The sequence below is a fragment of the Apodemus sylvaticus genome, chromosome 11, assembly GCF_947179515.1.
Source record: "Apodemus sylvaticus chromosome 11, mApoSyl1.1, whole genome shotgun sequence".
NCBI classification, from domain to species: Eukaryota; Metazoa; Chordata; class Mammalia; order Rodentia; family Muridae; genus Apodemus; species Apodemus sylvaticus.
The window spans coordinates 79,148,397-79,169,758 of NC_067482.1; the positions used below are offsets into that span (position 1 = coordinate 79,148,397).

Consider the following 21,362-nt stretch of genomic DNA (forward strand, 5'->3'; position numbering starts at 1 on the left):
GGAGTGTGGTCGCTCGCACGGTCCAGGCCAGGAATCTGTAGGGAGCAGGGAGCTGCCGTCTGTCCTCAGATGGGTGCCGAGGTGCTGGGGTCTCTGAACCCACTCAACCTTCCCAAGTTTCCTGGCACGGTCCACTGCCCGACAAGTGGCAGTTTTGCCACGAGCAGTTTCCTGCTGTCCTGGATGAGGTAATGTGGAATGCAAAGCACTTGTAAATGAATTTCCCCTCCTCTAGTGGCTTGAAAATTTCAGGTGGCAGGGTGACTCATATTATTTTTCTGTTAGTCAGCACTGAACTAATATTGACAAGCCCTTAGAGCAGACCTGGTGAGCAGAGCTGGCTAAACATAGGCCTGTCTTTGCAGGAGACAGTCACTGGGGACTTTTTCCTTTCCTCAGAGATGGGAAAGTTAAGCAGGCTCCTTTCCACTTTTAATCCTTTACTGAGTGGATTTGTCTCACCTCCCAGGAGTATGAGGCACACACCATCTGGTCCCATTGATTCATGGTTATTTTTTCCCTGTATTACAAATGCTTCACCAACTACATCAAGTACCATATAGTTTATTTAAACTTGTTTCAAATTTCTGTTAAAAATGCATGTTTGTGTGTGTGTGTGTGTGTGTGTGTGTATACATTTCTGGGTTTTACTTTTTTTCTCATTGGGGTGTGTGCATGTGTGTATATGTGTGTCTGTGTATAAGTGTGTGTGTCCCATGATGTGAGTGTGGAGGTCAGAGGAGACCTCTCAGGAGTTTGCACTTTTCTTCTAGTTTGTAGGTCCCAGGGATGGAACTGACTCATCAGACCTGGTGAGGAAATTCATTTACAAGTGCTTTACTTGCTGAGTCATCTCTCCAGACCTATATATAGTCAATAGAATTTTAAATCTCAACTATCTTCCATCAGGATTGTCATTGAGCAAAGTGGTAAAATGTTTGAGGAATCTGTTAAGTGTTGTCATTTCTAGAAAAACAGTGCTATTCCTGCCCGTAATATGTGACACTCTCAGGGCTGGAGAGGTGGCTCAGTGGTTAAGAGCACTGGCTGTTCTTCCAGAGATTCCCAGCACCCATACGGTGGCTCACAACCATCGATAACTCTGTTTTCAGGGGCTCTGACACCCTCTTTTAGATACTGTATATAGGTGGTTCACAGACATATATACATGAAATTAAACTTATACATAAATTATTATATATTATATTTATATATATACACATGCATGAATGTCTCCATTTCACCAACTCATAACTAATACTATCATCATTTTTTACAAAGTGCCTGTGTTGCTTGTTTTCTTTCTGATATCTCTGGGGTGTAAGGCATCTCACTGCTCAAATACCTGTGAACATCAAGACCTGGGGTGGAAGCAGTCAGCCTCCTGATGGACTGTGTGTTTGCTTCTCTGAGAATCAAAACTCGCGATTCTCTTTCCGTTAGTGCCTTATTTTTCTCATAAATTTTTTATTTGTTCTTAATGAACATACCAATCTTTGTACATTTGCTTTCTGCAAATTCACCCCAGCAGATAAACAGAGTCTCATGTAGCCCAGGCTGGCCTCCACTGTCTAAGTAGCCAAAGATGACCTTGAATTCCTTGTTTCCACCAGATTCTAATGTTACAGCTGGGCGCCTGTGTAACGTTTTCTTACGAAGCAGGCCCTCAGACTGAGGGTATAGCTCAGTGGCAAAGCCACTACCAAACACGTGCAAGGCTCTGAGGTCTATTTCTTTGTTTATTTATGGTATGAATGTTTGTCTGCATGGATGACTGTGCTCCACATGTGTGCCTGGTGCCTGCAGAAGCCAAAGATAGCATCAGACCCCCTGGAACTGGAGTTGTAGATGGCTGGGAATCACCATGTGGGTGCTGGAAATTGAACCCAGATCCTTTGGAAGAGCAACTGTGTTCTTGATTGCCGAGCCATCATCTCTGGGCTCCAATTTATTTATTCTTATTTTATGTATATGGATATTTTGCCTGAACATGAGTATGGGTGCTGTTAGGCCAGAGCCCCTGCTCATCCATTGCACATGCTGGGAAACCCCATCTGCCCTCATCCTTCCCCCATCCTACCCTCCAACCTCCCCAACCCCCACCAGCTTGAAGAAAGCCCTGGGTTAGCATGTCATCACTCCTTGACTCCAAGTTTCCCTCAACCCACCCAAGAGTGCCTGCCCAGGGTCTCAGTTTTGTTTTGTTTTTAAAGATTTATTTACTTATTATATGTAAGTACACTGTAGCTGTCTTCAGACACTCCAGAAGAGGGCCTCAGATCTCATTACGGATGGTTGTGAACCACCATGTGGTTGCTGGGATTTGAACTCAGGACCTTCAGAAGAGCAGTCAGTGCTCTTAACCACTGAACCATCTCTCCAGCCCCAGGGGCTCAGTTTTTGACCAAGTAGGGACATAATCCTAGCCCCAACTGACACATAGATACACTTTTTTTTTAAAAAAGATGACTTAGTATGGAGTCCAGGACCTCTCAGTCCTCCCACTTCAGCCTCCCAATTATGCTGGAATTACAGTCATGTGCCACCACACACTGAACTGCTTAATAGCTGCATTCAAAAAAATACGTATGTTTGTGTGAGTGGATGTGTGCGCGCCATGTGATGCGATGCCCTAGAAGGCCAGAAGAGGGCGTCAGATCCCCTGGACCTGGAGTTACAGGCTGGAGTCACAGCTGTGAGCTGCCTGCTATGGATGCCTTAGAACAAATCTGGGTTTTCTGTGCGAGCAACAAGCACTCTGAACCACTGCGCCACTTCTCCAGGCCTGGGTCCCTGGACTCCCAAAAGGGAGAAAGAACAAACAGAACATAAGAGGGTTTGTAGGTCAGTGAAAATATTCCTTCTGAAACCACAGCTGGAGACATTTCACTTGGCAGTTCTTAACCCTCACTGACTCCTAACACTGCCCTAAAGAAAAATCTATCAATTACAAAATAGGCCTTTCACTCCAGGACTCACCAGGCAGAGGCAGGAGGATCTCTGTGGGTTTAAAGTCAGCCTGGTCTACAGAGTAAGTTCCTGGCTGGCAAGGGCTGCATAGTGAGTCTCTGTCTCAAAAAATAAAAACTATGAAAAAATAAAATAAATGCATTTTGTGCTGGTCCACTCCGAGTCCTTTCATCCGAGGAGTAGCTCAGTCTATAACAGGCTTGTCCCGCGTCCCAGCTCCAGAGCCGTATAAACCAGTGTCGTAGTTAGGCCTACTATGGCTTGGACAAAACAACATGACCAAAGCAGCTTGGGAGGAAAGGGTTTATCCAGCTTACACTTCCACATCACAGTTCATCATCAAAGGAAGTCAGGACAGGAACTCACACAGGGCAGGAACCTGGAGGCAGGAGCCGATGCAGAGGCCATGGAGGGGTGCTGCTTACTGGCTAGCTTCCTATGGCTAGCTCAGCCTGCTTTCTTATAGAACGGAGGACCACCAGCCCAGGGCTGTCACTACCCACAATGGGCTGGGCCATCCCCCCACTGATCACTATAGGTTTGCCAATAGCCCAATCCGATGGAGGCACTTTCTCAATTGATGCTTCCTCCTTTCTGATAACTTTAGCTTGTGTCAAGTTATATAAAATTATCCAGTATACCAGATATGATGGCACCTGCCCATAATTCCTTCACTGGGGAGGAGAAACAGGAGAATCAAGGGTGTAAATTTCTCCTTGATTACATAGTGAGTTTGAAACCATCTTGGTCTACATAAGAACCCTGTCTCTCTCTTTTTTTTAATGTGTAGTTTGTATATTTTGGAATATCTGAAATTAAGATATAAACATATATATAATCAATAGGAAATTGAATGAAATATTTACTGTTTCTGGTGCTAAGTCATCGAAACCTGATTTGCTGTTTCTACTTAGCACAGACCGTTCTTGCAGGTGACCAATCACATCTCCAACGGGCAATAGTCCCACCTGGGCCCATGCTTGCTCATCTCCTCTCTAGAACTTGATTTGACCCGTGGAGGACAAGGGGGAAGGTCTCAGTGGCCTGTTTCACTGTCTCCTCCCTGCTCCCTTGCCACCCGCCTTTCGGAAAAGTCATGCCAAGGTAGCCTGTGTTTTCTCACCCTACCCAGAGAGGTCAGCCTCCTCCCCCCACCCCTGGCCCTCTCCCTCCCGGAGGCTCACCACCTGGGCCATCCTGCAGTTCCTGCCTATGCCGACTGCCTTCATAAGAGTTTTGAAACTATGTCCGTAACAACGAAGTGTGACATGCCAGGCATTCTGCTAACACAGGAGACACATCTTACCTAATCCTTCCTAACATCTGGAGGGCTGGAACCATTTGGCAAATAAGAGCTCTCCTGGCCAGCCTGTGTCCAAGGTCAGGGGGAGGGGCCGGACTCTCCTTAGGCAAAAGGACGCAGAAGTGGTGACATCCTCGACTCCCACTTGGCTCAGTAAGGGTGAGCTCCGTGAACCTGTCCTTAGGTGAACACTTTAACACCCACTCCACACACTCGCCTACAATCCTACCCTCTGAGTGGCAGAGCCCTGAGCGTGTGAAGACCTGGAGGCGAGGGCCACCTCTTGAGGTCTGGTCACCTCTCTACCCCATTAAGGTAGGCTCGATGACCTGGGGCAGATAAAACAAAACAAAAACAAAAACCAGGGAGCACTGGGTAGGGCGGGGCAGGAACAGGGACTCTCCCTTGGGGCGGGACCAACAGGAGACCAGCTAAGTAAAGCCGGTAGAGGGTGGCAGCGGCTGAGGCCCAGCAGAGAGCACCATGAGCGGACAAGTCGGGGACCTGAGCCCACAGCAGCAGGAGGCCCTGGCCAGGGTGAGGGGTGAGGTGGGAGGGAAGGCACAGGAGCCAAGCGGAACCCAAGCAGCCCACGTTGGCTACAGCTTTATGTAGGGAATGGTTGGTGAAGCCAGTGCTCCAGTGCACTGTTCTCAGGCTACTGCATGGTAGCAGCCCCTGGACTAGACCCCCTTCTTTGAGCAAGCACTGTGTGTGTGTGTGTGTGTGTGTGTGTATGTGTGCTCACGCGTGTGCAAATTTAGCCTTCCAGCACAGCCTGCCCCACCACCCATCCCTGGCCTCTGTTCCCAGCCGGTGACTACTGCCAGGCAGATTTGGAGATCCCTGCCAGATTGCGACAATGTTTGGTTTGCTTTGGTTTCTGTTGCCCGGGTTCCCAGTCTTCTCCTTATCGGACTACTTGTTTACTTTTAGTTATTACAGAGAAATAGAGGGTTGGGGGTCTGATTTTGAGAGCCTCCTGCAGGCTGTACCCGGAGAAGGGAAGGGGGGGCCCAGGTCTCAGGAGTCCCACCCAGGTTCACATTCAACCTTGTTTGAAGGGGAAGTTTAAGAATCGTGACAGGAAGCCAGGTACTGAAGGTGTGAGTCTGGAGTCCCAAGCCTTGTGAGACAAAGACCAGAAGATGGTGAGTTCCAGGCCAGCCTGAACATGGCGACACTGTCTCAAAGAACAAGAGATGAACGGCTTGTTTTCTAGTGTCTACCATGGGGAAGAACCTTATAGGGAGAAATGAGAATCCTGGGTGAAGAAGGAGACCCAGGGATTCAGCCATTAAGGGGTCCTTAGTGGAACAGGAGGGATCTTCTGATGAACCTCCCAGGGCTGATGGTCTCAGGAGGCACCAGGCACAATGTTCATTTGGACCTGGAGACCTGGTCTCTGGGAGTGGGTTATGGTAGAACCCCACCAGATGCTCTACTTTCTCCACTGACTAAAACTAACGAATGCTTGGCATTTCAAAATGGATAGGAAAAGAAAGGAGGAAGGCTGGGATGGCTACGGACGGCCCAGAGCTCGGCACTACCGTGCTCTGGATCACGGTCTTCAGTGTGACACTACAGGGTGGCTTCTCTCCAGGCTGAGTGAGCAGTCACCTGGAGGGGAGGACCGCGAAGCATTATTATTTATTAAGGGATACTGGCCCCTTTCACACCCTCCAACTCCCACCCCTAACAAAATTTCTTCTGGCCCCTGAGGCTGCAGCTGCTTCCTGGTGTGAATCCTCCCTTTGCCTGCTGGGAGTCAGGCTTTAATCCTACCTCATGTGCATCTGAGACCATCACACTGAATGGCAGTGGGACGCTAGCTACATGAGGCGTGGTGGCGGCTACGAATTTACCAAAAAATAAAAAGGCCAAAGAGAAGTTGGATGTTTTATATATATTTTTCTTTTTTTTTTTTTCTTTTTGGTTTTTTGAGACAGGGTTTCTCTGTGTAGCCCTGGCTGTCCTGGAACTTACTTTGTAGACTAGGCTGGCCTCCAACTCAGAAATCTGCCTGCCTCTGCCTCCCAAGTACTGGGATTAAAGGCATGCGACACCACCGCCCAGCCTGGAACTCACTCTGTAGACCAGGTTGGGGTGTTTGTTTGTTTGTTTTCTATAGACTTATTTATTTGTGTATATGAGCACTTTATCTGAATGTACACCCGCCTGTCAGAATGGGGCATCAGACTCATTACAGACCTTTGTAAGCTACCATGTGGTTGCTGGGATTTGAACTCAGGACCTCTGGAAGAGCAGTCAGTGCTCTTAACCACTGAGCCATCTCTCCAGTCCAAGGAGAAGTTGCTAAATACACAGCTGCATGGTGACAATCCCAGAGAAGAGACCATGCCAACTCAGGTGGTGCCGGCCGCGTCAGTCATAGCAGCTAACTGGAAGTTTAGTCTTCTCATGGGCTACTCGTGCGGGGTCATCAGCTGCACCTGAGGCTGGCTGTAGTAAACTGTAGGGCACCAGGTATTTCCAGACTGGCTGCTCGGTGTTAGGCTGCAAATGTTAGTATACGGCACTGTGCAACATCAGGCCCCAGTGCTCACGGTCCAACTGTTACAGGGTGGGAATTTGTACCTTTAGGTTTTTTTTACATATTCCTTTTTAATTATGTAAGCAAAGCCAAGTGCAGTCTCATTTCGTTCTTTGTTGGATTATTATTATTAGGCAGGCGAGGTAGCACATACCTTTAATCTCAGTCCTTGAGAGGTAGAACGATCTCTGCGAGTTCCAGGCCAGTCTGGTTTACACGGTAAGACCTTGTCTCAAAATAACAATTATTATTGCTACTTTTAAGAAATTTGGGGTACCTAGCCCCGGATGGCTTTAAACCCACAAGATCCACTTACCTCTGCCTCTTGGGTACTAGGCCCTGCCCAGGCTTACAGAGGTGTGTGTGTGTGTCTGTGTGTCTGTGTGTCTGTGCCTGTGTGTGTATATGTGTGTGCATGTGTATGTGTGTGTCTGTGTCTGTGTATGTGTGTGTATGTGTGTCTGTGTGTGTGTCTGTATGTGTATGTGTGTCTGTGTGTGTGTCTGTATGTGTATGTGTGTGTATGTGTGTGTCTGTGTGTCTGTGTGTCTGTGCCTGTGTGTGTATATGTGTGTGCATGTGTATGTGTGTGTCTGTGTGTGTCTGTGTCTGTGTATGTGTGTGTATGCGTGTCTGTGTGTGTGTCTGTATGTGTATGTGTGTGTATGTGTGTGTCTGTGTGTCTGTGTATGTATGTGTGTATGTGTGTGTATCTGTATGTGTATGTGTGTGTATATGTGTGTATGTGTGTGTATATGTGTGTGTATGTGAGTGTATATGTATGTGTGTATGTGTGTATGTGTGTGTCTGTGTGTGTGTCTGTATATGTGTGTGTGTATATGTGTGTGTGTATATGTGTGTGTATGTGAGTGTATATGTATGTGTGTGTGTGTATGTATGTGTGTGTGTATATGTGTGTGTGTGTGTAGCTATATGAGTGCACCACATGCATGCCTGGTGCCTGAGAGGGACAGAAGAGAGCACTGGATCTCCTGAAACTGGAGTTATGATGGTGAGACTCGATACGGGTGCTAGGAATCAAACGCGGGTCGCTGGAGGAAGAGCAGTCATCTTTGACTGATGAGCTAGCTCTCCAGCCCTGTAGGTTTTCTTTTTTTCCTCTTTTTTGAGATATGCTTTCCATTCTTAGTCCAGGCTAGCCTCAAACTCACGATCCTCCTGCCTCAGCTTCCTGAGTGCTAGGGTTACAGACCTGAAGCACCAAACCTGGTTTACGTGTATATTTCAAACTCATTCAAGCCTTTGGACAAATTTGACATTACCTTCATTTCACAAATGAGGAAGAGAAACTCAGAGGGAGTAAGTCTTCTCTAATCCCAAGCATCAGGATGCAGTTTCTGGGGTAACGTCTCTAGAGCTGTCAGACTAGCCTTCATCAGAATCACCCTGAAGCGAGGGAGAAAAGGCTGGGGCACTGGTACTTATGTACTCGAACCAGAGGGAAGGCTCTGGTACTAGCCAGAAAGGGAACTTGTCTCCCAAGAAGAGAGTCACATAGTTCTGATAACTCTTGAGACCACCTTGCAGGGCAGACTGGAGCCCACACAGTGACGGGTCAGTGATGGGCAGAACCACCCCTTGCCAGGACTGCTTGATTATATAACCTTTACCCTTTGCTTAAGCCTTATTCCTGGACCACAGACTTGTGATAGCGGGTCACTGGACCTCTTATTTCTCTTTCCATCATGGCCACACTGAGTAAATTTCCTGTCTCAGCTTTTCACTGTAGCTTGCCTAGTAACTAACTGGCCTGCTGAGGACAGGTGGCCACGACTGCCTCCTTAGAGCTGCCAGGGCCCAGGCTCTGACCCAGATGACCAGGAAGCCTCTGATCATCACATCCATCCTTTTCCTCCTAGTTCCGGGAGAACCTCCAGGATGTGCTGCCCACCCTGCCCAAGGCTGATGACCACTTCCTTCTGCGCTGGCTCCGAGGTGAGGTCAAGGGGTCAGGGAGGCAGAGAGCAAGGGAACGGAGAGAAAGGAGCATGGCAGCAAGAAAGTGAGGGGGGCACCTCCGGGAACAGTCTTAACAGTCTTGCTGTGACACAGGCTTCCCGTTGGCCTGCTCTGGGCTGGCAGTCTAAGCCCCACTACCATCAAAAGCACAGCACTGACTCTTCTGAACCTTAGTCTCTCTGTCCTGCATGGACATGAGTCACGTGAATGAAATGGGGACATGACTGTTTGTAGGGATGGGTAGAGGAGGCTCATTGTAGGCGTGAAGGAGAGCATGGGCAGAGGCATCTGGACCAGTCCAGACTGACCTGGGCCATGGGGGTGGGGTCAAGAGAGGAAGGGGCGGGGCAAAGAGAGTGCCTAGGAAGCTAGGGATCTAGAGCACCTAGAGACAGGGTAGGGAAAATGGCTGAGGTTATACAGAGACCAGAGGCTGGGAAAGGGGCGGGGGGGGGGGGGGCCGGGGGGGCGGCATGCCAGCCAGGATGACTAAGTGTCAAGATGGCTGCCAGGACGGCCAGGGTCCACTTTGATATTTTAAATGGGCACCTCAGTTAGCCATTTGTCGTGAGTTAAGACCTAGCCTCACTAAGTATGCAGGATTTTATTTATAGACTTAAAAAGGTCAAATATCACAGCACTGTGGTGTGTGTGTGTTGTGTTGGTGCACGTGGATGTCAGAGATGACTGCCGGGTGCTTTCCTTAATCACTTTATTTATTGGGCAGGGTCTCTTGCGGAACCTAGAGCTTGCTGATTCACTAGTCTAACTAGACAGTTTTGCCCCAGGGAATCCTCCGTCTCCACCTCCCTGGTTTGGGGATTACACATGGGCTGTTAGGGAGGTGCTAGGATATGAACGAGTCCTCGTTGCTGTGTGGCAGTGCTCCACTGAGCCACCTCCCTAGTCCTGGCATTTCCTCAGTCTGTCAGTCAGAACCTGAGAACCTGAGGCCTGGCCCCAGTGACGTGTGGGTTCTTATGCAAACACTAGAGCATAACTCCAAATGATCTCCGTGTCACTCTCCTAATGGTCAGTCTCAAGAAAAGAACTGGTCCTGTAAAATCTGTCCACTTTGTAAGTAGCCTGCTGTTCTGTCTAGATACGGAGCCGGGACGGACAACTAAACAACGCCCTTAGCTTTAATGAAAACCTAACTCCCACTCCTCTCAGGAGGCACTGCCCCTCTCTCAGAGCTCTTCGCCTTCTGTTTCTTCTAATCATGTGTTTTTTCTTTAATGAATCTGTTCCATGTCTGTCTGGGTCTTCTAATACTTTTACCCCAGTGCCTCTGGGTTCAACAGGGCCCAGGGCCTCCCCAGCCCGGCCTTGAACACAATCTGTAGAACTTGGGTCTGCCTTCAGTCCCCCTGGGGCTTTGAACAAACACAAAGAACTGAACTGAAGTAATTGTAGAGATGGGGCTTCTTCTAGAAATCACAGCAGTCTGGAAAAGTAATACCAGAAATGGCACAGGGCTGGGGGGAAATGATTTTAACTCACAGGATAGAGTTTGTGCTTTAGGTAAATCATTCCAGAAGGTGGCACAAGGCGTGTGGCTTAAATAGTTGTCAACAAGACAGGCTTGTGAGACCCAGCTCCACGTGTGCTGGTGGAGCCCTGGTGAGAAGCTGGCCTCTCAGCCTTGCTTTCTTCTGCTGTGTCACGGGGCGGGGCACTGATCCCTGTCTGCAAGATGCTGAATCAAAAGTGAGGTCACCAGGCTTTGTCAGGGAGGCTGCTCCTCCCCTCTCTGTTGCTCCTCCCCTCTCTGTTGCTCCTCCCCCTCTCTGTTGCTCCTCCCCTCTCTGTTGCTCCTCCCCTCTCTGTTGCTCCTCCCCTCTCTGTTGCTCTCCCCTCTCTTTTGTTCTCTCTGGTTTTTTTTTTTAAAGATTTATTTTATTTATTATATGTAAGTACACTGTAGCTGTCTTCAGACACACCCAGAAGAGGGCGTCAGATTTCATTTACAGATGGTTGTGAGCCACCATGTGGTTGCTGGATTTGAACTCAGGACCTTAGGAAGAACAGTCAGTGTTCTTAACCGCTGAGCCATCTCACCAGCCCTCTCTCTGGTTTTTTTGTTTTGGTTTTTTTTTTGGTTTGGTGGTTGGTTGGTTTTTTTCCGAGACCAGGGTTTCTCAGTGTAGCCCTAGCTGTCCTGGAACTCACTCTGCAGACCAGGCTGGCCTCGAACTCAGAAATTCGCCTGCCTCTGCCCCCCAAGTGCTGGGATTTAAAAGGCGTGCGCCACTACCGCCTTGCTCTCTCTGTGTTTTAAAAAAAACATTTTTAGAAAACTTTATTTTAAAACAGCTTTAGGTTTTCAGAAAGAAAAAAACCCCAGGGGCTCAACAAAAACTTGTGGAATTCCTGTATGAAGTAATATCCAATTATAAAATATAATGAGAACTCGGGTACAACTCAAACCAGCCACTAAACCTATAAAACTCCTAGAATTTTTAACTTAGAGCAAAAAGATCCACATGCACCGAACAAACCAAACCTTAAATGCTAATATATTTAAGCTGCCACATTCGATTTGGTAGTCTGTAGACATAATTAAATTACAACTTCAGACCCTCGTCTCCCTAGATGCCTTGGTTCCTCAGTAGCCGCATACAGCTAGTGACTGCCACTCTGAGCAGTTCAGAGATGGTGGGGGACCATTCCATGGACTAGCCCTGATGCCGGTGATGCTAATAAAACACATAGGCGGAGGGAAGGGTGGGCGGCAATCCCCAGCGCTTGTTCTCAGACACGTGTAGTGATGCTCACACTGACAGGCCACTGCTTACGATGGTCTCGCCTGTGGGACTGGAGCCCTTAGGAGGCAGGCTCAGGCTCAGTGGAAGCTGCCGAGAAATGGGATGGGCTGTGGGTGTGTGTGTAAATGCCTTGTCAGAGGAGAGGCTGGGTGAGTGGCCGCTGTGGTCATTTCTTGACGTGGTTCATGAACAGGGGCAAAGGCTGTCTGGCACGAAAGCCACCTTCCACTTGGACATCCCTGATGGTGCACTGCTACTTCAGCTCCGTCAGGAGAGACTTGGACAGCGAGCTAGTAGCATTTAAAGAGGAAGCTGCAAGAAGCTGCTAAGCTGAGGCAGGAGGATTACATGAACTCTCTCTCAGTTTCAAGAGATATAGAACCAGAAATCACATGTGTAGGTAAAGATACTCAAAACATATCCAAGGTCTGCTGGGAGTTGGTATACACCTTTAATCCCAGCACGCAGGAGGCAGAAGCAGCAGATCTCTGAGTTTGAGGCCAGGCTGCCAGCCTCATGAGTGAGTCCCAGACAGCCAGGGCTATTCACAGAGGAGAATATATATGTATGTGTGTGTGTGTATATATGTGTATATATACATGTATATGTGTATATATACATATGTGTATATATGTGTGTATGTATGTATATGTATGCACGTGTGTATGTATGTATGGTATGTATGTATATATGTGTATGTTTATGTGTGTGTGTGTGTGTGTGTGTACACGCACATGTGCACATATTCCAAGACTAGAGAGATGCCCGAATTCATTAGGTATATGCTGAGCAAATATAAAAGACCAAGTTTCTTCTCCCAGCACCATATAAACATCATGGTCTGTGTGTGACTTCAGACACCCAACATCGTCCTCAGGCCTCCATGTTCATGTGCACACACATGCACATGAGCAAAACACATACACTACACACAAAATTTCCATACCCAGAGTGCATTCTGAGGGTATCAGGAAAAATAAGGACACCCTAATTTTGTCCTCATGAGCCTCTGGGACCAGCTCATCCTAACAGTTTTAAATGATTTTTATATTTTTTATTTGTTATTTATTGGGGGAGTGGAGGACTCATGCAATCAATGCACACGGAGGCCAGAGAAGTTTGCAGCTTGGGTTCTTTCCAGAGATCAAACTCAGGTCATCAGGCGTGGTGGTTCAATGAAAACAAAGAAAAAGAAATAGAAATGGAAAAGGAAAGGACACGACTGTTTCTAGCTCTGGTGGAGGAGAAAGCTTACAGAAGGGACAGCAGAGCCAGAGGCAGGGACAACTGGGCGAGTCCAGAATGGATGTGACCCTGAGCCAGGCGTGTGACGAGCCGGGGGAGGGGAGAGTCAGACCAGAGGCCAGGAGGGTAAAGGGTAGACCAAAGGGTCTGGTAACCAAAATAGCTGTATCATACAGAGAAGGGCAGCCCAGCCCCTGGGCTGGAGATTTAGTGTAGGGGCCAGGTGTGCCAGCCATAACCTGTAACAGGCAGGGACTGAGCGATGCTGGGAGAACTTGGCATCTACGTCCACTTTGGGAAGTCAAGTGGTCACCTCAGGTAGCCTTTTGTTCCCAGTTTGAGACCTAACAGTAGGAAGCACTTTATACATCCGGAGCCATCTTGCTCATTCCCTATAACCAGCTCACTCTAGATTTGGCCTCTCCTTCCTATGTTTTTGCAGCTCGAAACTTTGACCTTAAGAAATCTGAGGACATGCTACGAAAGGTAGGATCCCTGTGTCCTGACATCCTCCATCCCCCATCCCCTATCCCCACTCCCACCCCCCACCCCACCCCTCCACCCTCTGGTGTGGATCCAGGTCTCTGGCCAACAAAGGTTGTCCCTTCTCAGATTTCCCTTTCCATCCTCTTGGATCCTGTTTTGAACAAAGCCCGAGCCCCTCCTCTTGAGCCCCTCTCCCACCTCCATCCCCAGTTCTGTGGAGCCTAAAGGGGCTCTGATAGAATCTTATGACTGTGAGCAGAGACCTGGCCCTGTGGCCTAATACTTGGGAAGACTGGGGTCAGATAGACTGCAGCTCCCGCATGTCTCTGCAGCATGTGGAGTTTCGGATTCAGCAGGGACCTGGACCACATCCTCACAGTGGCAGGCACCAGAGGTGAGCCCCTTGCAGTATCCCCTAGGCCTGCTGATTGCCTCCCCCCATCTCCACCACTGGATGGTGCAGTGTGGGCTGGTTTGAGTCAGGACTTTTGTTCCTGTGTCCAGGCGATCCAACTCTATGACTCTGGTGGTCTGTGTGGCTATGACTACGAAGGCTGCCCTGTGTGGTTTGACATCATTGGGACACTGGGGACCCCAAGGGGGCTCTTTATGTCAGCCTCTAAGCAGGACATGATCCGGAAGCGTACCAAAGTCTATGAGATGCTTCTCCGTGAGTGTGAGCTGCAGAGTCAGAAGGTGAGTGGTGCGGCTCAGGTAAGGGGTACGGCGGCCTTAGTGTGTCCAGATGGGACAGGAGGGTACCGCAAAGATTAGCACCTTATCTCTCTAAAACTTACAGCTCTCAGTATGGTTTTCTCCTTCTTTAATGCCTCAGTGAACATCTGTATGTGGTGTGTGTGTGTGTGTGTGTGTGTGTGTGTGTTGAGAGAGAGGAGAGAGAGGAGAGAGAGAGAGAGAGAAGAGAGAGAGAGAGAGAGAAAGGAGAGGGGAGAGAGAGAGAGTCTGTAATTAAGGTCACTAGTGTCCGTTTTCCTTCTAGCTGACTTTGTAAAGTGCCTGCTGAGCAGGCGTGAAGACAACACTCAGATTCCCAGCACCCACACAAAAGCCAGGCCCTGGCGCCAACCCTGGGTGTAGTGAGAGCCCTTAGCTCTGCTCCCAGGGACTTCTTGGGACAGCCAGCTTTGCTCGTGGCAAAGTCAGTCACCTCTGTCGATTCTCTAACTAGGGAAAACTGATGGCCGACCAGTGACTTTGTGCTTCCCACATGGGACTCAAGGAGAGACTACAGAGTTACTAATATATATAATTATATATGTAAAATATGTATCATATATATCATAGGTGTACTATATCATATATCACTATATATTTTGCATATTCATATATTCTATATATGAACATATTATATATATATAAATGTTCATATTTTCATATATACATGTATGTATGTATGTATATAATGTATGTATGTATGTATGTATGTATGTATGTATGTATGAAATCCTAGGGTCAGTGAGATGGCTGAGAGGGTAAAGACACTTGTAACCATGCCTGACAACCTGAGCTCAGTTCCTGGAACTAACATGGCGGGAGGAGAGAACTGACTTCTGCAAGCTGTCTTTTGACTTCCATACAAGCACTGTGGTGCTGTGATATGCACACGCAACACATACCACCTGCCACACAGGATGGATGGATGGATAGATAGATAGATAGATAGATAGATAGATAGATAGATAGACAGATAGATAGATAGGTAGATGGACAGACGGATAGATAGATAGATAGATAGATAGATAGATAGATAGATAGATAGATAGATAGATAGGTAGATAGATAGATAGATAGATAGATAGATAGATAGATAGATAGATAGATAGATAGATAGATAGGTAGATAGATAGGTAGGTAGGTAGATGGATAGATGGATGGACAGACAGATAGATACAGTTGGATCTGGCAGCACATCCCTTTAATCCCAGTACTGGGGAGACAGAGAGGCAGGTGGAGCTCTGTGAGTTTGAGGCCAAAGAGATTCTTTCTAGAAAAGCAAACAAGCGCATATGCATGGAACCCTCAAGAGTGCAGCGTCTGTTCCAAGAAGGCCTCGTATTCCCCTGGACAGGTCTCGCCTTCTGCCCCAAGGGTCCTTTTACCTCTGCATCTTTCAGAGTGAATTCAGTGCAGAAGGCAACCCTGTTCATCTTGTGAATAAAATAGGAGCCCAGCACACACCATGGTGTATGTGTGGAGATGGAGAACCATCTCTCCTTCCATCCAGGGTCCCAGGAATTGAACCCAGGTCATTGGTCTTGCCAGCAAGTACCTTTACCTGGTGAGCCATCTTCTCAAGCCCCGAACCCCCTTTAGTCACACTCCAGGACAGTGTTGAGCAAACTGTGATGAGACTCAGAGGGCCTACCTAGGGCTCACATTCAACATGCCCTCACATCTCAGGTGAATGCTGTCTGTTTGGGGCGTGCCATGGGCTCAACAGGTCCCTCTGCCATGGGTTGTGGGAGGCAAGGAGGAGAGGGCTGGCCAGGGTGCCCTGGGTGCATCGAGATCTAAGCCGTGTGTACATCTGCCCCACGCAGCTGGGCAGGAAGATTGAGAGAATAGTGATGGTGTTCGACATGGAAGGGCTGAGCCTGAGGCACTTATGGAAGCCCGCGGTGGAGGTCTACCAGCAGGTAAGGCAGAGGGCAAAGGCAGCGACGGGTCCAGGCCAGGAGAGACCCATGGCACATAACGGCTTCCCGTCCATGGAAAAGCAGAGACAGCTTCCAGGGGAACCTGTGGACCAGCCTGGCCTTGAGAAGCTGTTTGTGGGACCACCCTAAGAGGAGGAGGAGGAGGGGAAGGGGAGAGGGAGGAGGGGAGAGGGGAGAGGGGAGAGGGAGGAGGGGAGAGGGAGGAGGGGAGAAGGGAGCAGGAGGAAGGGAAGGAGGAGGAAGAGGAGGAGGGGGAGGAGGAGGAGGAAGAGGAGGAAGGACAGCCCAGAGGAGGCTGCACATGTCATGGGGAAGGCCAGGGTGGGTCTCTTGCTGTTGCAGCAGAGCTGCAGAAGTGCAGAAGTCTGGGCAGTCAAGGTGTTGGGCACAGCCATGACCGACATCACTTTGACTTGACAGTTTTTTGCCATGGTGGAAGCAAATTATCCTGAGACAGTGAAAAATTTAATCGTTATTCGAGGTGAGCCGGTGCCTGGGGAAGAGAGACTGAGGAGGGGCAGCGGTAAAGAAGTCTTTGAATGAGAACTTCTCTAAGTCATCTCTTGTAGGGAGCAAGGGTTTGGTTTGTGTTTTTAAGTCCATTCTTTCACAGACTGGAATTTTTGTGATGTGAAAAATCCTGCCCCGGTATGTGGCAGCCATGTTGGTTTCCAAATGTTTGCTGCTCCCCTCGGTGTAGATTGGGCAGGTGGCCACGAGCCAAACCAGCTGACCGATATTCTGTGAGAAAGGATGGTCCCCGTCTCCAATGGCCACCCCAAATTCCCCAGGTCCAGATGGCCTGGGTTCACATCTGGCTAGTGCTCTCATCTCAAGCAAGTGGGTTTCACCTCTCTGAGGCTCAGTCGTCCCGTGTTGTGAAGTGGGGACGCCATGGCACCCACCCCTGTGAGACAGCTGGGATGCTGAACGAGAGGCCTGCTAAATGAGAAGGTTACACACAAAACCTGGCCCACAAAGAGCACTCACTGAGTGCGTGTCCTCGGGGAGGGACAGGTCATCTGAAGCAGATTGCCCCACCTGTGTCAGGACAGGAAGGGGTGTCCTCAAGGAATCACCGTGGCCGGCTGTGGGTCCGGCTTGTGCCCAACTCCCTACAACTAGATTTTGGGACACCGCTGGTTGCTGAGGCCCAGGGACCATGCCGTCACTTTAAGGCTGACAGCCCTAAGACTGAGGTGGAAGTCCTTGACTAAAGCTCACACAGCAGGGCATGGTGGCATCCAGATCTGAGCCTCCTGCTCAGTGTGTGACCCTGGCTGTTTACACAGCAGCGTATCCGCTCGTCCAGCTTTCCAACGCAGGTCTGTGTGTTTCAGCTCCCAAGCTTTTCCCAGTGGCCTTCAACCTGGTCAAATCGTTCATGGGAGAGGCAACACAAAAGAAGATAGTGATTCTGGGAGGTAAGTGTCTTGACCCATGGTCCCCAGGTAGAGCCGGCTCTGTGCTTGTCTGGAAATCAGAGGCTGCTGCTGAAGGCCGCCTTCCACTGGGACATCTTCTTCACAGCCGTGGCCTGGCCTCATCAGCACACTTCCAGTTCCAGGTCATGGCCTAAGAGCCAGAAAGCAAGCTCACCAGACTCTCAGGGGAGCAAGCGGTCCCCGCGGTGGGCTCTCAGTCGGCCTCCTAGAACCCCTCAGAAGTCCCTGTTCCTCCCACAGGTAACTGGAAACAAGAGCTTCTCAAGTTTATAAGCCCTGACCAGCTGCCTGTGGAATTTGGGGGGACTATGACTGATCCTGACGGTAACCCCAAGTGCCTGACCAAGGTACAGAGGGCCCAGAGGATGGGGAGGGAGGAGACCACCAATGCCCCACTACTGTTAGCTGACCCACGTCTGACTCACAGATCAACTATGGAGGCGATGTGCCCAAGCACTATTACCTGAGCAATCAGGAGAGGCCACAGTACGAGCACACTGTGGTCGTGGGCCGAGGCTCCACCCACCAGGTGGAGAATGAGATCCTGTTCCCAGGCTGTGTGCTCAGGTAGGGACAGTGACTACCACACACCTGGGCACAGCTGGGAGGGCCTCCCGGCCCACACAGGAGGGTCAGTGGGCTCTTACCCGCTCCAGGTGGCAGTTTGCATCAGATGGTGGAGACATTGGCTTTGGAATTTTCCTGAAGACCAGGATGGGGGAGCGGCAGAAGGCCGGAGAGATGGTGGAAGTGCTGCCCAGCCAGCGCTACAACACCCACATGGTGCCTGAAGATGGGAGTCTCACCTGCCTCAAGGCTGGAGTCTGTAAGAGCTTCAAGTTTTCCCACAGTTGTCTTTGTGATAGAAAGAAAGCTAGCTATCGTGGGCCAGTCTGGTCTTTCTGGGTCTCAGGGAGGGTGTGGGGACTGTACATAAGGACTCCGGGGTTGCAGTCCTTCGGGTCTTGGATCCAGAGTGTAGACGTGAGGGAGGAGGTGCATTTTACAATAACCAGGGCTCAGAGCTAAGGGACAGCTAACTGGGTACCCATGATCTTTGTCAGAGGTCCCCAGAAGGAGCCTGCCCACTTATCTGAACTCCAAACATCCCAAAGAGGTGGCTAGAACTGAGGTCTAGAACTGAGGTCAGTTTCACCAAAATCAATATGGTCTAGTGTCTTAGCCAGCTTTCCGTATTGTACTCAGATACTCAGGCAATCAGCTTCGGCAAAAAAAAAAGTGGGGGAGGGGATGTTACCACGCAACTCTGGAGAGTCTTGTCCAAGATCCAGTGACCTTATTGCTCTGGGGCCCTGGCAAGGTTGGCACAGCATGGCAAGAACACCCAGAGCAAAAACACTTATGTCCCAGGCCAGGAAGCAAGAGGGGAAGGGAGAGGCCACGTGTGCCAGCGCACGGCGCTAATCCTAGCCCTCAGAGGACACTCAGTCAAGAGGATCAGAAGCTCAAAGAAAGCCTAGGCTGGAGATGAGACCTGCGAGTCCCCTCCTGGGTCCCCATTACCTTCTGACAGTGCTACCCTGGGGACCAAGACCATGACTCTTACCCAAACCATAGGGATGGGGATGGCAACTTTTCTTCAGAGGCTGCTGCAAGGAGGGACTCAGGAACTGTGAAATGCTGCTATAATGCTGAAGATCCACAAGGGGCCACACCCCCTGCTGTAGTCACTATGCTCCCAGGAGGCGGTCACGAGCAGTGGGCCAGGGCAGGGCAGTGACTGATGCACACACCCTAGCCACGGGCCTGGTCAGCATGTTCCCACCCTCACAGGGGCTGCCCTTACCCTGCTTCTCATCTCTCCATCCTTGCAGATGTCCTGCGCTTTGACAACACCTATAGCCTCCTGCACGCCAAGAAGGTTGGCTACACCGCCGAGGTGCTTCTTCCCGACAAGGCCTGTGAGGAGAAGTTGCAGGGCCTCAGGTCAACGAGCCCGCCCCAGGACAGCAAAGACTCTGGCCGCCTCTGACCCTGCTCCATGCAACTCCCTCACATACCCCTTGCGCCCCAGGCAGGGTGAGGCTGAGGATGCCCACAGAGATCTCCAACCCTCATCTCCATCTCAGCCTCCCTTGGGACCACTCAGACACAGACCAGCACTTTCATCCCCTGTGCCCAGAGAACGGGGCTGAGGGTGACATCTCATATCCCCTGAGAAAGGACCCTGCCTCTTGTTCTCATCCTCCTGAAGATCCCCAGCCACCCACCCACCCACCCACCCAGAATTCAGCCATGCCTGGTATCCCAGCTGGGATTGGGTACATGGAATCCGTGTCTGGTTCCCCACAGAAAGCACAGCTGCAGGGTGACTTCTCTCCAATTGGAGGTCAGCAAGGATGGAAGGGCCAGCTGGAGGCAGCTGGGCAGGCTGTGAAGGGGGGAGAGGCCCCGGCTCAAGCAGAGTATCAATACCTTTCAAAATCCACCCCACCCCACCCCCGCCTCCTTTGGAAGGAACAGCAGCCATGGAAAGGCAGGGCGAGGCGGGGGAACCCAGAGGAAAAGCCACACTCAGCCAGGAGGCTGAGCAGGTTGCTGAATCTAAAGAACACACACACACACACACACACACACACACTTGTGCATGTGCGCCCCCCCCCCATACGCACACCTGCTAGGATCCTACTGACACTCAGTTTTGACATTTCCTCTTTCTTAAGGCAGTTGCTCAGGCAAAGCCTCACGGTGTAGCCCAGGCTGGCCTTCTTCAGTGTCTTGAATGCTAGCACTGCATACGGGCACCACTATGCCTGGCCCAGGTGGAACTCAGGACCAAAGCTAAGCAGCAGGGAGGCACAGGTACTTGAGGGCAGAGTGAATCGCTCTGGGGATTTGTCCTGACCTCTAACTTGCTTCTTGGAGAACCTTCTAGCTTTCCACCCATCTGCGTGTCTAAGGAGAGGGTTGAGGCTGCCAGCATCGCTTCCCGGGAGACCCAGGAGGTGGCAGGTGATAGCTTGTTCCATGTGATATCTCAAAGGCTGGCCCTCCTGGTGTACACAGGCAGGCAGACAGCCCACTCCTGCTCCGTTGGGTGTACCGAACCTAACAGCAGATGCTGCTGAGCTTGATCCAGTGTGGCTCTGTGGACCAGCTCTGAGAGGCGGCGACCAGGGGCCTAGGAGCTGAGGCTGTCCTGCACTGCTCCCTCCTGGGCCTCTGGCTGGGACAGAAGACCTGTGTGTCCCATTTAGGGTGGCTTAGACACTGGCTTAGGTTACTGATGTTGCCTTCTTTGTTTGTCCTTCTGTGCTGCTGGGCCAAATGTCCCTGGAATTAATGATCTCATAGATGTTCCTGGAAAGGGAGTCCTTACTTCAAAGTGCCACCAGCCTAGAAGCCATAGCAGACACCGCCTTGTCGAGGCCCCTTGCAAGCAAGAAGTCAGACCCTGCCCTTTTCTGCTTCCAGATCCCGTCTTTGGTTTTCTCTGCTTGCTAGATGTCTTCATTAGCAAAGATATGTTAATGGAGAAAAACAGTAAACCTTGTAGATGAGGGAGCTCTTCGGGGTAGCCCCTAACCATGGTATCTGGACCAGTTGGACTATTTACAGTCAAGGTTTAGAGTCTGAATCAGGGGTTAAATGCCAAGAGGCATTGCCAGGAGAAATTCCTGCCAAAGATCAGCTTAAGCAGATTGTCAAGAGGAAAAAAAAAATCTATGTTTTTTTCTGGATCCAACGAGATAGCCTGGGGCTGTTAGGCAAGGGTCATGGGGCATTTTTCAAGTCTAGGGTTGCTCCTGCACTCGCGATGTGGCAAGCATAGAACCCCTCTTGTTTCTCTGAGGCAACCCAACTTCTTGGGGGTCACTTCCCATCTTCTGGCAGACAGGGTTGTCGCTGATTAGGAAAAGCTCCATCTCGTCTTGCTTCTTGTCTTGCTTCTTGTCTTGACAAGCTCTTGGA

The 21,362-nt window shown here is 50.0% G+C and overlaps 1 protein-coding gene across 1 annotated transcript; it reads left to right on the top strand.

Moving 5' to 3' along the window:
• Window positions 1-4,756: 4,756 nt before the first annotated feature.
• Window positions 4,757-19,422, top strand: LOC127696776 (SEC14-like protein 4). The gene is given in 14 exon segments (XM_052199710.1): window positions 4,757-4,810; window positions 8,708-8,783; window positions 13,263-13,306; window positions 13,639-13,662; window positions 13,664-13,684; window positions 13,686-13,700; window positions 13,811-14,002; window positions 15,868-15,963; window positions 16,405-16,465; window positions 17,325-17,408; window positions 17,670-17,776; window positions 17,857-17,996; window positions 18,086-18,255; window positions 19,265-19,422. Coding segments are annotated over 14 exon segments (1,242 nt in total).
• The last annotated feature ends 1,940 nt before the right edge of the window (window positions 19,423-21,362 follow it).